The sequence below is a fragment of the Crocodylus siamensis genome, chromosome 4, assembly GCF_052110815.1.
Source record: "Crocodylus siamensis isolate JL-2025a chromosome 4, ASM5211081v1, whole genome shotgun sequence".
Lineage (NCBI taxonomy): Eukaryota > Metazoa > Chordata > Crocodylia > Crocodylidae > Crocodylus > Crocodylus siamensis.
Genome location: NC_143398.1, coordinates 194215307 through 194228381, shown reverse-complemented (window position 1 = coordinate 194228381; position 13075 = coordinate 194215307). Strand labels below are relative to the sequence as shown.

At 40.2% G+C, this 13075-nt stretch overlaps 1 protein-coding gene across 1 annotated transcript in view; it reads left to right on the top strand.

Annotated features, from left to right (window-relative positions):
• Nucleotides 1–13075, top strand: part of ITGAV (integrin subunit alpha V) — an 80706-nt gene that overhangs the window by 15500 nt on the left and 52131 nt on the right. Inside the window, exons 3-6 of the mRNA XM_090045280.1 lie at nucleotides 9272–9363; nucleotides 9873–9987; nucleotides 11558–11619; nucleotides 12855–12900. Coding sequence (XP_089901406.1) covers nucleotides 9272–9363; nucleotides 9873–9987; nucleotides 11558–11619; nucleotides 12855–12900 — 315 coding nt within the window. The remainder of the gene's footprint in view (nucleotides 1–9271; nucleotides 9364–9872; nucleotides 9988–11557; nucleotides 11620–12854; nucleotides 12901–13075) is intronic.

Sequence of the window (13075 nt, the reverse complement as noted above, 5' to 3'; positions counted from 1 at the left end):
CTGTAGATGTAGAGAGGTCCTGATAGAAATGCACATTGTAAACTTAAATTTGCCTTCAAGGGTTTTGTTCGTGTATTAAAGGAAATTGTACAAAATTCACTCTCCCCATAGAATAAGGAAGTTTTAGGTTGAGGTTGGGAGCTCTTGAAAATGACGTGATTTTTAGCAAGCCACTGGTTTTGGGGTTTTTTTTCCTTCAACTGATTTGTCTTACTGATAGAACAAAGATTTAAATCTGTTCATCTCCTAAAGGCTACTGTTGTGGTTGAACAGCAGACCAGTAACCCATATGGAAGACTGTTTCCTACTTTATAGTTGAGGGACTCATTCTGATTTCACTAACTTCTTATATAACTATAGCTCCATTGAAATTCAGCTGTTTATCTTTCTGGCTTACTGGTGCAAGTCGAATATGAATCAAGCTTGGGGTAATTCTGCTGAATAGAAGGTGGTGGGGGTAAGGCATAAAAATGATTCTACATCCCATCAATTTTCAACTCTGGAAAAATTACTTGTGCTTGTATGATTAGGTAGGTTCCTGCCTGACTATAGTGTCACTGGGTGCATCGGGATCATGCTTTTATGAATGTCTGTCTGGAACACAAAAAGTCCCTTGCTTGCATCAGAGAAGGGGAAAAGAGCTTGTGTTCCCAGCACAGTCCAAGGGAAGTGACAGCATTCTTCTCTGCCCTCTACCCCTGTTATAAAAAGGTGAAAGATTTGTTTTCCCATTTATCTCTTAGTCATACAAACACACTTGCTGAGCAAGTGATACTCCTGCAGGAATACCCTTTCACAGTATCTGACTTTTGGTAAATATTATGTCATTATGGATACCTTGGTTCGTAATCCCCCATGTTCAAGTGTAGATTCAAATAGAATGGATACAATGAAATAGATTCTTTCTTTCTCTCCCTCTTTCTCTTTTGGCAAGTTTTAGCAAAGGTAGGTAGTCCATAAACGCACTTTTAAGCAGCACTTTTAGATACTACAAACTATGAACATTATTAGTCCAAACCCAAAAGGCTCATGATTCACTATGTAGTTCATTGGGCTAAGCCCCATAGTCAATAACATTTCAAGCCATGGTGACCCCACAGCTCAGCACTGCTTAGTATATCTGTGTCCTGAGTCTGTGTCCTCCAGATAATTACTCCCCACTCATGACTAGAACTGGGAGTTCTTGTCATAAGTCTTGGGATCCTCCAAAAATGTATATGCAGATAAGACACAGGGCAGCCTGGTATGGCTTCACATCACTGGGGGCAGGGCCACATTAATCATATGAAACAGGCTGAGAGAGGGGCCAGCAGAGGGATTCTGGATAAGTTGTTTTGGACTCTGTTTGGTGATGTTTGCCAGATAGTTAAAACCGGTGGAGAGGCAGTTGAAATGTATGTGATGTAATGGCTCACCATGACTTGGAAAAGAGTCATCACTGAGGGGGACTGTGCTCAGTGTGCACTACCGTATATCTTATTCAGATAGGCTGCACTAGCCTAGTTTTATGGTAGGTTCCCATCAGCATTTTTGCTTTATAGTTAAAGACCTACATAAATTTTAGTGAGACTAAACAAGTTTTGCAGGTTGGTTGCAGCAGAAAAAGCAAGTTTTCCAGGATATACTCCAGTGGCCACACCCAGGGCCATCTGTAGGGGGTGGGAGTGAATTGGGTTGACCTCTCCAGCCTCCATGCTTTGGGTGCCCCCGTATAGGCTTATAGGCATCATATAGTGCCGTATAGGCCCCACCATGGGCGCCATGCGGTGCTGCTGCCGAGAGCTGCCGGCTCTAGCCACTCACCCCACCCCCCCCCACCCCGCTTCACTGGCTCTGGCCGCTTGCCGCCAGCCCCCCTGGGTCCCACACACCTCTAGGAACAGCTCTGGCCCCACCCTTTGGCACTGATTGGAGAGGCCCTGGCAGGTGAGGAGGAGCAAGGGGGAGGCTGCCATATTATCTGCTGGGTGCCCTTTATGTGGCCATACCCCTTGTCCCTTCCCCCCAGGTCTCTGTGCCAATAAGCACCAAAGGGTGACTACCATCTTGTCTGCTGCCCTTTGTTCTGCCCCATCAGCCAGTGCCTTCTGCTCCATCCCCTCCTACCCAGGTGGGCTGCGAGGCTGGGCCATGGCAGCAATGACCTCTGGCTCTCACTGGGAGCCAGCATTTCATTTTTATAACTTTTTTTAAGTTGATTTTTGTGGACAATCCTGGATTTCATAGCTGCTACAAAACTGTGAATTGAGTAGACCCCTATTTATAGTCACGCTCAGCGTTGGCTGTAGTCAATCAACTTTATGGTCGGTTTCTATTACTGAGCACATGCTGCTTTTAGCAGCAGTTCAAAGATAGGCAATGTGCTTAATGTGGTTTTCCTATATGCAAATATAAGACCAGGGGGGTTTCCCCCCATGTTTACTGAGGGGAAAACCTTATAGTCTAGTAAATATGGTAAATCTGATAACTTCCTCTTTACTCCACAGGTTTACCTCCATCTTCTGCTTTAAGTGACCATTTTTATTTACGTAATAGCATAAAAGAAAAGTAATTGTTCTACCTAGCATTCAGCTTAAGCTTTATCTGCTTTCCCAAAGCTGAGAGGGGGCAATTGTGCCTGAAAGCTTGTCTATCATCTCTCTCAAATATATGGCAGGTCCATTAGAAAATATTACAGAACAAATCCTCTCCATATGTTACTTGGTATAGCGTAACATCTGACAACATAGGGGCTTTTGTTTTTATTCTAATATAAATTAAGATATAAAATAACTGTGACATGCAAATCCACTCCAGTCTACATCTGGTAGTTACCCTTTCAGAATAAAAAAGCAACTTCTAACCTGTCCAAAAATATAGGAAAAAATCCATGTAAATAAACCTTGTGGCCTTTCCCTGAAGTCAACAGACCGAAACTCTAAAGTAGAGAGCTAAGTGAGTAAATCTGGAAAACACCTTGAGATCCATTCTTCTGTTTAAATAAATAAATAAATAAAAAATCACAGGGCTTGTCATAACTGCTACAAAAGTTCTGTGTCTCTGTGGTGGTGGGGAGGAGTTTGTTTTATTTTTCCTTAATTTGGGGATAATTAACATGTATGATGTCCTTAGAGAAAAATGGCTTAGTGAAAAGATGATACTTTAGTTCTAGTGTATTATAAATGTGTCAAGTCAGCCTGACACCTTTTCCTTAAAAAAACCCCAGACTTTAATTTTCTTTTAGGCATTAAGGACAAGCCCATTAAGACAACTGCAGTAGCACCAACAGGAGGGACATGCCTTTAATACAGCCAGAATTTAATAATGTGGGGCTTTAGTGAGCTTAATAATAGTTTCTACAACATTGCTCATTTCCCTCTTATGTCTAAACTCTTTTGGACCTTACCAAAACCTTTAAAACAGTGCTTCATATTTTAAGTGGGTTTTCAAACGTAGGTATTACAAATTTTTCTATGTACATAGGTGTTACAGTTTTTCTGACTGCATCTACCAAACTACTTGTTGAATTAAAGGCACCCAATACAAGGACTATAGTACAGATGATAGCTGCCAGTTCCACACTTGTCATTCAATCATGGGGTACCGTTGCATATAAATCAAGAATATTTTATGTAAGTAGTATATTTTATATATGTATATAAATATATATAAAAACAGACTTATGCTGTGGGTTCTTCCTTTGTTCCTCTATACCATCATTCTATTAAACATCATCTGACTACTTTATGCAATTTTTCCATTAGGAAAAAGACCTGACATGGCAGGTCAGTAGTGTTCAGTCTCAAAAAAAGATAAAAATGCATCAGTTCTGGATGAACTAAGTCTCTGGGTATAAGTCTATGCAAATTACTATAGTTATGTTTATGTCAAGGTCAGTTTTTTCAGATTTGTTCCTCATTTCCATGTGCTCAGGGAAAGCAGGATCTGGCATTAAGAAGGGGTAAAGAGGTTGAAGGAAGAAGAAGTTGGAGGGACACAGAAAGCAAAGGGGGTCACGTGACACCCCCTCCCCCCCCGATTTACTTTCCTTGTTGTAGCAGTGGGAGGTTGACAAATTCAAGACAGACCTCCAGTAATTAGATTCTGTACTTGGAAAACTTATATCAACTTTATACATTTTAATTTATAGACTCTAATTATTGGGGGGAGGAGCGAAATCTTATAATTAGGGTTGTCTTACATTTAAGTAAATATGCTAGCTACAGACCAAGTAAAGAACTGTTGAAATAGATAAATATTATGAAGCTAAGTAATGCTACCAACATGGCTACATCAACACTGCAACACTAACAGAAAGTCATACTAAGATACAGTCCATTTTCTAAATTGAAAGCAATTCATACAAAGTAAAAGTAATAAATAAATGGATTCAATGGGGAGACACAGATAAAGTGGGTAACAATCAGTGTTGCCACCTGTCAGTTTTCGTCAGTCTCATAATGACTAGTATTTTCCCTATAACCCCATAGGAGTCAGTTAAGAATAACACTATTATCTCAGTGTTACTTTTGTTTCTAAATGAGTTTTTATCTTTCATGATTGTGGACAAAAGTTTGAAAGCATAAAGCTCAGTAACGAGTTTGGAATGCTTGTGGTGGGTAATCCAAAACATGGTTACACAGACATCCTCAGCAAAATGGTTTAGAGTCACTTAAGAAGGAATCAATTTGTAAATTGAATTTAAGATAAGTATATACAGTCTACTCACTTACATGCAAACCAGAAAATTCACTTAGTTGCGTAACAGCATCAATCCCATTGGTTGTCTCTTGCTTACATTATAATAAGTATTCCCTGCATATCAATTAAGTGCAGAAACCATTGAAGTCTGTACTACAACTTACTTTCATGTTAACTGTGTAATAATTGTAATTTTCAACACTGGAACTAATTGTACTCTGTTTCATGGAGCCAGAAACAGTGAAGGGTGAGCAGCTGTCAGACAGCTGCTCTTAGAAGCCGTAGAAATGATGGGAGTAGTCAACTGTGTGGTTGCTATCTGCCCTTATTTTTAAGGCTTCCTACTGTTGCCATAAAATCTACTCATTCTTGTCATTATTGGCACAACCAGTACAACAGCACTGACCAAACTATATACAGTGCTTAAGTACACAGCGCTATCTACACTGTGTAGTGTGGTGTAGCATGGTGTGATGCAGTGTGGTGTATCATGGCTTTTACCACTTTCAAGGCTTCTAGTAGTCAGTTTGGGAGCTCCACAGCACTGTGTACTATTTATGTTAAGAGTGTGTAAGTGTCTATTTTCGGTGAGCACTTTCAGTCCTAAGAGTAGGTACTTGCACATAGTGCATTGTAATACACCTGCTCATTCGTAAATAAATAATGCCTTGTACTGATTTTTCTCATGTAAACTCTTGTGAATAGAGATTCACGGGTTTGTGCCCTTTTTTGAATTGCAAATTGTGCATGCTTAAAAATCTGACTCTAATCTGGGCTCCCTTCCCCCTGCCCAAGCCTCCTGACAGCCATAACCAGTAGCTGCAGTGGGAGTGGCGTGGCTTGTATTTCCTCATGCTGGGAACCAGGGCTGGGGGGAGGGATCCCCCTGCACTGGCGACCTGGTGCAGGCTCCCCAAAGAGCCCAGACAGCAAGCTATGGGAAGGCTCTTGTGGCTGGGAGGGCTCCTTTCCCCTACCTGCAGCCAGCAGCAGAAGCTCCCTCATTCACTACTTTTTGCTATGCTGGTGGGGAGGGGGTGGAAAAGGTGCCCCTCTGCCACAGGGGAACCTGGCCCAGCCCAGAGTAACACTTGAGGTGGGATGTTGGGGGAGAGGGGGTGCCCAGAAAGAAGGGGGCTCCTTTTCCAACCCCCCTACCAGAGTTCCCGGCACAAGGAACTTGCACAGTTAGGGGAAAGGAACCTCCCTGCCAGTTGCCCCTCCGCCCCAGCTACTTCTCCCCCCCCCAGTGTTGCTGGGCTACAGTAGGTGGGCTCCTTTCTCCCAGCTGCAGGAAGCAGCATGAGTTCCCAGCACCACTTTTCCCCACCCTGGGAACTTGGGGAGTGGAGGGGAGCATGGTGCACAGGCCCTGCCATGCCCCCAGCAAGACCCAAGCTGGGAATCTAAGGGTGGGCCTTCCTTGCAGCAGGGCTTCTTTTCCACCTCGCTGCAAGAGAGCCCAGTGCTGCACAAAGTGACAGTACTCACGCTGCCACTTCTGGCTGCAAGTTGGGGAAGGGAGGCCCCCTCCCCTGCCTCCCAGTTGTGAGGTCCTCCCTACAGCTTGTTGCCTGGGGTGGGGGACGAGTCCTCACAGTAGGGGGGCTTCCCTCCATTTCTTCCCCCTGCTGCTACTGACAGTCCCCAGCTGGTTGGGGGGGCAGGGCTGGGGAGGGGGCACTCCAGCAGCGTCCTGGGAGACCAGTGGGAGCACCCCCTGCCGGCTGGCCTTGGCAAGCGCAGGTAGGCACCAAACCCTGCTCCCAATCAAACAGCACACATCTGTTCAATGGGCCATACTCTAACTTACGCCACTTTAAGTGCAACAGAGCGCTTTCCACCAGGGGCTTTTTGAACCCCTGTACTTAGCCTTGAGTAAGGAGCCAATTTTTCTTTCCCCATGAAATATGCTGGCTTTGTTTACTAATGGAGATTAAGGCTTGGTTAAATGAGAATTAATCCCTCATGTTGAATGCTTGTGCATTTGTGCATTAACACTTCTAAGCATATGCAGAACAACAAATGACAATTTCTGTGCTCATGGAATATATCCCAAATACATTGGTCTCTACCCTCGTCCTCTCCTAGTGGGGAAATACAAAGTTTCTCATTCTATATGGGCACCTGTTTTTTAGAAGTTTAGACTTGTATCCCCAAAAATACTCACTGCTGGCATAATTCTCCTGTGTTGACTTCAGTGAGAAAGAGTTATGCAGAGGAATTTTTGTTTTGTTTTTTTGGTTGGGTTTTTTAAATCTATCAGTATTATAATTTAGTCTAGTCCTAGTTATACCAGGGTGTCAGCTTATCAGCAACTTACCTGGTAATTGAGGTATGATCACCCAAGGTGAAACTTTCTATAAAAAAGATTAAAGGTGCCACGCAGTTGCTGCATCCAGCAAATTATTAAGGGAATTATATTAGATAAAGCACTTCTTAATCCAGTAGCAGAAGCTCTGCAGTCCCTTTTTGTTCCAAAGCTATCATATGAAAAGAAAGACACCCAGCTTGCTGTTGCAAGCCATGTGATGCTGTTGATCAGTTTGCATTAGTGATTTCCTAAGTTAGACTGGAACAGGAAATATAAAAAATAGGGCAGAGAGACTTTTGCAAAATTCTGGAGAGAAATGTGACAAGAGAAATGAGTCTGACCCGACATTTCTGCACCCCATAGGCTCTTTGTTACTACCTCTGTTTAGGGGAACAGGATTATGTTTGCTTTCCTAGGATCAGAGGAAAATAGGATTGGAAGAGACCTCAGGAGGTCATGTAGTCCATGCTCCTGTTCATGGCAGACTCAGTGTGCTGCTTGCTTCTTCTTGCAACCAGAGTACACTGCTGGCTCACCCTCACATCCTTCTCTGTAGTAGTGCAGCCTAGCCAGTCATTCTTCAGTCTGTATTTTTGCTTGCAGTTATTCTGTCTTAAGTCCAGGACTTGGCAGTTGTCCTTGGTTGGATTTTATCTGATTGATTTTTGGACCATTTCTCCAGTATATTTGGGTCATTCTAGATCCTAGCTTTGCCCATCAATATGTCTGTAACTCCACCCAACTTGGTGTCCCCTGCAAGATTAAGCATGCACTTAAATTTGCTAAGTGACACTTAGTAAGTGTGCACTCAGTCCCATCCGCCAAATAAATAAGTTCTGTAAATAAACAATTTGCATTCAGAGAATCTAACTAGCTCCACGTCACAGATTTCTACTTCCAAAAGATCCTGACCCCAAAAGCTCTAAGTTATGTTAATACATACCAGAGAGGTGGTAAGGTAAATCCATAAGTTATTAACATTTAGAGTAGTATTATATAGTATAAAATAATACAGATTTAATTGATCACATTACTTTTTATTGATCTTTTTATGCTGTAGAAATTAGAAAAATACAGTGCATTTCTTTGGCATTATGAACTCCTGTCTTCTGGTTTCTACATTGTGGTCAGAGATCAGACCCTGGGATCTCCAGCTGCTTGCTTGTTTTGGCTGCCTGTACAGAGCAAATTTGTTTTATTTGTCCTTTCCACAGGATTTCCCCAACAGGAAGTAATAATGTGCCTATAGAACCAGAGATTTCCTTACAAGGTGTATAAAGTACAAGGAAGTTTTGATTCAAGTCATCACAAGTACTGAGTAATAGAACTGCTGATTCATAACAGTATTTTGTGGCGTGTGGCAGTGATATAACAGATAGTCAGCTGTGTGACTCTTTAAAGATGGAACAAATATTCAGTATTTTTACATCTTGTCTTAAACATTTCTCAGAGATTTCCTGTTGCCTTCAAAGGGTGTGGATCTTGAAATGGGAAAAACTCTCATTATTGTCAGTGAGATCAGGGTTCAGGCCCAGGGACGTTGCGTGATATACACTTATGCTAGATGCTGTTCATATACAGTTGCTTCTTCTAAGCTTCATCAATCAGCAGTTAGCTTTTAGGTAATATGATCCAAACTGTACTAAATTCAATGTGTTGTTTCAAATCGGCAACCTCTCTTGCTTGGTTATTTATAGATGACATACCTTTACTTCTGCTTTGTTTCCAATCATTTCTGGCCAGTCATTCATTGGCTAGCTTTGAATTTATTTGTTTTTGTTGTATTCTACTTAGAAACATCAGCACTTGAAAGAAATTCTGGTTCCAATGTAGTCTGTGGCAAAAACTCCCAGTAACTGATGTTATGGGAGGCCTCATTTTTAACTTAGAATTGGCAAATGTTTTTGAAAGCTGCAGTGTTGTCAATCAAGAATCTTAAGCGAGTCACTTTGCTGTACCGTTAAAGTGGACCAGATAATGTTCTGTAGGTGATATACTAAACTCTTTTGTGCTTTTTACAATAATTAAACATTTTGTTTGTCCTGCCTATGCGTTTGTTAAATAGCCATGAATAGTATCGATCTAAACATACCAGGAAAAAAAACACCCATATTTAAAGCTGTTTCTTTGAGAGAGAGGTATTCTCAAATATGAATAGTTTGTTCCTGTTTTTTACCTCTCTTCACGTTAAAAAAGCTGACACTAGTATGAGCACCATTACTTATTATGATCAGTTCCTGTGAAATAATGCTTTGTTTTTCATTGGGTTTTTTTCAGGTGATAGGTATTTTGCCCTTGATGACCCACTCGAATTTAAGTCACACCAGTGGTTTGGTGCATCTGTGAGATCTAAAAATGATAAAATTCTGGTGAGTTTTGCTTTTCATGCTTTTCCAGAGAATATTGTAATAGAAACACTAGAGGGAGGCTTCCAGCAATTAAACATAAAAAAAAATTAAAGATAACTTTACAAGTTCACTTGAGTTCCTTGTTAAGAGTCGGTTGGCTCTTGTTAAATGTTTCTAAGGGTAGTCTAGTATAATTCTTTATTAAATAAAAGTTTAAATGTTTCTGGAATTCTTATGGAAGCTTGCAAATATGCTTCTTTCAGAAAATGCTTTAAAAAAAAAAATCCTGCCAATAGATTCTCTTCCTTTCCACCTCCCAGAACTACTATTGTTACCTGCTGAGCTGCTTGGAAAATGCAAAATCAAATGAGGTTTTCTCTTACTAATGTCAATTGTGTAGATAGCATTTTGTTGATCTACCAGAATCTGTGCATGTCAGTCACTATTCCATGAGCAAGATGAGAACCCTTAGGATCTACCCTTAGGCATTTTGAAGAGACATCTGTTTTCAAGACTGTTCTTTTCCCCAGGCTTGTGCCCCTTTGTACCACTGGAGAACTGAAATGAAACAAGAGCGAGAGCCTGTAGGAACTTGCTACCTTCATGATGGATCTAAAGCTGTCGAGTATGCTCCCTGCAGGTCAAGTATGTATAGAACTCTGTTTCATTCATTGATGTGCTTTCTCTTAAGTTATACCACGTTATGTGGATGTCTGAAGAGGAATTTATTTAACGTATGTTCCCTCTTTCCATGATGTTTGGTCTGTAGCCTTGTGTAGCCTATGGGAAATGAGCCTGAACCCTAGATCTGAACACTCCTGGAGTTGTATATAGTTATTGAGAATGTGGATTTAAATTTCACAGGTCACCTCTTTCTTTATCGCAGACAAAATTAAAACCTTGGGGTTTTAAAGGACCCAGGTAAGAAATTAACAGCTTGGAGAGCACCTCAGCAAAATAAAAAGTGAGCACATTTTTCTGTTGAGATGCAAATGTTGGTTTATTGCATCCATAGTGCAGCTGGGGTACTATTACCACAGTAATGATTTCAGCTTTTAAAAATCCTGATGATGATTCTCATGATACCTGATTTGTTCCAGGGTAGAGCAAAGTATCTGGCAGTGACCTACTAAGGAAGACAATATCTGTGTAGCACATTATGTGTAGAAAATGAAGTTCATATCCTGGTTCATTACTTCTGCAAAGCTGTGTAAAGTGATTAAAAGTAGCTGTAAACTCAGAAGGCAACATTTGCTTTTAAATGACCCCTGATTTTTTTTTTGGGGGGGGGGGATTGCTTTTTGTGGGGGGAGGGTTGAATGCTCAACTGCCAAAATTACCAGCATTATTTTCAGGGTACTTTGCAACTACAAATTCTAGTTAGTTAGTAGGCTCTGGTGCAGTTCAGGAACTCTAAAAACTGGATTCAGGATGTCTGAAATTGCACAGAGAAGCTCATTTTGAAAGCTGTTACCATATTTTTACTTAACTTCTGAATCACTGAGAATTCTGAAGTACATCACCGAGTATGTTCCATCATCCTCTAATATAAAAAGGGCTTAAATAAGTCTGACTGCATATTTAACTAGTAAAACTATTATAGATAAGGGTCTGCCAATATTTCTATCCCAGAGATGTATATTTAGGGAATGAACTCAGCCATAAACATTATCTCTGGGCTGTGTCCTGGTATGCAAAGTATCAGCCAAGGAATGTTTATGGGTTTTTTTCATTTTCTTTTTTAAGATGTGTTTGAAATATTTTTTTGTTGTATTGTTTTCTGTTGTTTTTTGCATCAGAAAAGAAACATATATTCTCTCTATCTCTCTGATATTTCACCTTTAAATTTTACAAAAGCTCTTTTTTTCCCAGTGTCTTTGAAGTGTAATTCAAAAGAAACATTTACATCTATTAGTAAAAAACTAGAACCAATCTGAAAGTTAACTGCAATGTTATTCAAGTTGAGGGAGAGGACAGAATAAGTGTTGTCATATCAGAACATAGCATTAAACCACCTAATTAAAAGCCAGTTTTGGCTGTTGTTGTTGCATGATAGATGTGTGAGAAAAGAAACAAAAACATCATCAAAAAGAAACCAAAACTGACATGGATTTCAGGTTTGACCTGATCCAGAAATTATCCAAAAATGCTTGACTAAACTGGATCATTAAAATTATGTTCTCATTACAGTTTCTCTTTCTTTCTTTTTTTGTAGCAATTATTGATGCTGATGGACAGGGATTTTGTCAAGGAGGATTTAGCATTGACTTTACAAAGGTAGGTAACATGCTTAGCTATAGCCTATTTTGATGAGTTAGCAGACAGTTTATGTTACAGCAATTCCAACATGGACCTTACACTGGCAGTTGGGTCTGTTTTTAAAATATATATGCAAGCTTCCTAAAGGTCAAACTTAAAAAGCTAATCAGAAATAACTTAAGAAGAAACCACTATTATGGTGTGTAAGAATTGTATTGTTTGTGTGTCTCAAATGCAAAGTCAATCCAGGTGGATATCCAAGCCATGGCACGAGCATCTCTCATGCAATGCCCTACCAATGTTACTGTGTTCTCAGTAGGTGTTTATATCCTCAGGATATTTGTGCTGAGATGCTCCTATTGTTGTTTTGGAGGGAATCATGTGAAGGGAATTGGACAACTATTGGCTATATTTTGTTCTAATATAGAATATACTAATGCCAAAGTGGGAAAGTTCTAATTGTAATTAAAGTGAAAATCAGGATTCCATCCTATTTACAGAGTAAGTTAGTCTGCCTAAATGGATGAGTAACTTCAAATCCACATTAGAGAATTTTCTGCGAGGAGTTTAGGATAGAACAGAGGTAAAAACCCAGCTCAACTGTGTAGTGATATGCCTTAAGGAATATTAAGCCTAAATCAATAAGGCATGTACACATATGCACATGAGTAGTCTCAGTGACTTAATATGCACATTTTTGCTGCATCGCACCAATTCAGGAAACAAAATATGTTTATAACTCATTCCTACAGCTGATTTTAACAGTTCAGGGCAGAGGAGTAAGAAAAGTCCTGTTTACCTATGCAGAAAGCAGTTATCTAATTGACTTCTGGCAAAACTACCTTATAGGGTTTGGTCCAACTATTTTATTGTCTTTCAGCTATGCATGTAGGAGGGTCTATTAAAATGCAATGATTCATTTGGTTCAGACTTTAGTCGGCTACGTGTGGGTGGGGGGAGAAGGAGCAGAAAAGTTTATTCGTCTAATGTTGCTAAACCTTTTGAACTTCAACAGGGTTTGCATATAATTCTTTCTTTTTCATTTTTAATAGACCCATGTAATCTCAGGTCTTAAATAGTGATATAGTGTCAAAATATAATAACATGTTTGGGTCACTGCTGCTACAACAGCTGTCTAAGAACCAGCTCTATTTTTTTATAATAATAATAATAATTATTATTATAGTCTCCTTTTATGTTCTTCAGATGCATTCATAATAAAGCTGCCTTCCTTTTTTTTCTTTTGTCTTTAGGGAGACAGGGTACTTCTTGGAGGACCTGGAAGTTTTTATTGGCAAGGTGAGACAAACCACTGAAGTGACATAAGAGGCTGAGTTCTTTTGATCTCTCCCTTCCACTGCAACGCTTATGCTCACTTATCCACCAAATAGCGAACTTCCCATGAATTGGGAAACTAGAAATATTCTTCCTTTGTCTTTCAAAATTTTTGCTGTGTAGTTAATGTAGCTTTAGG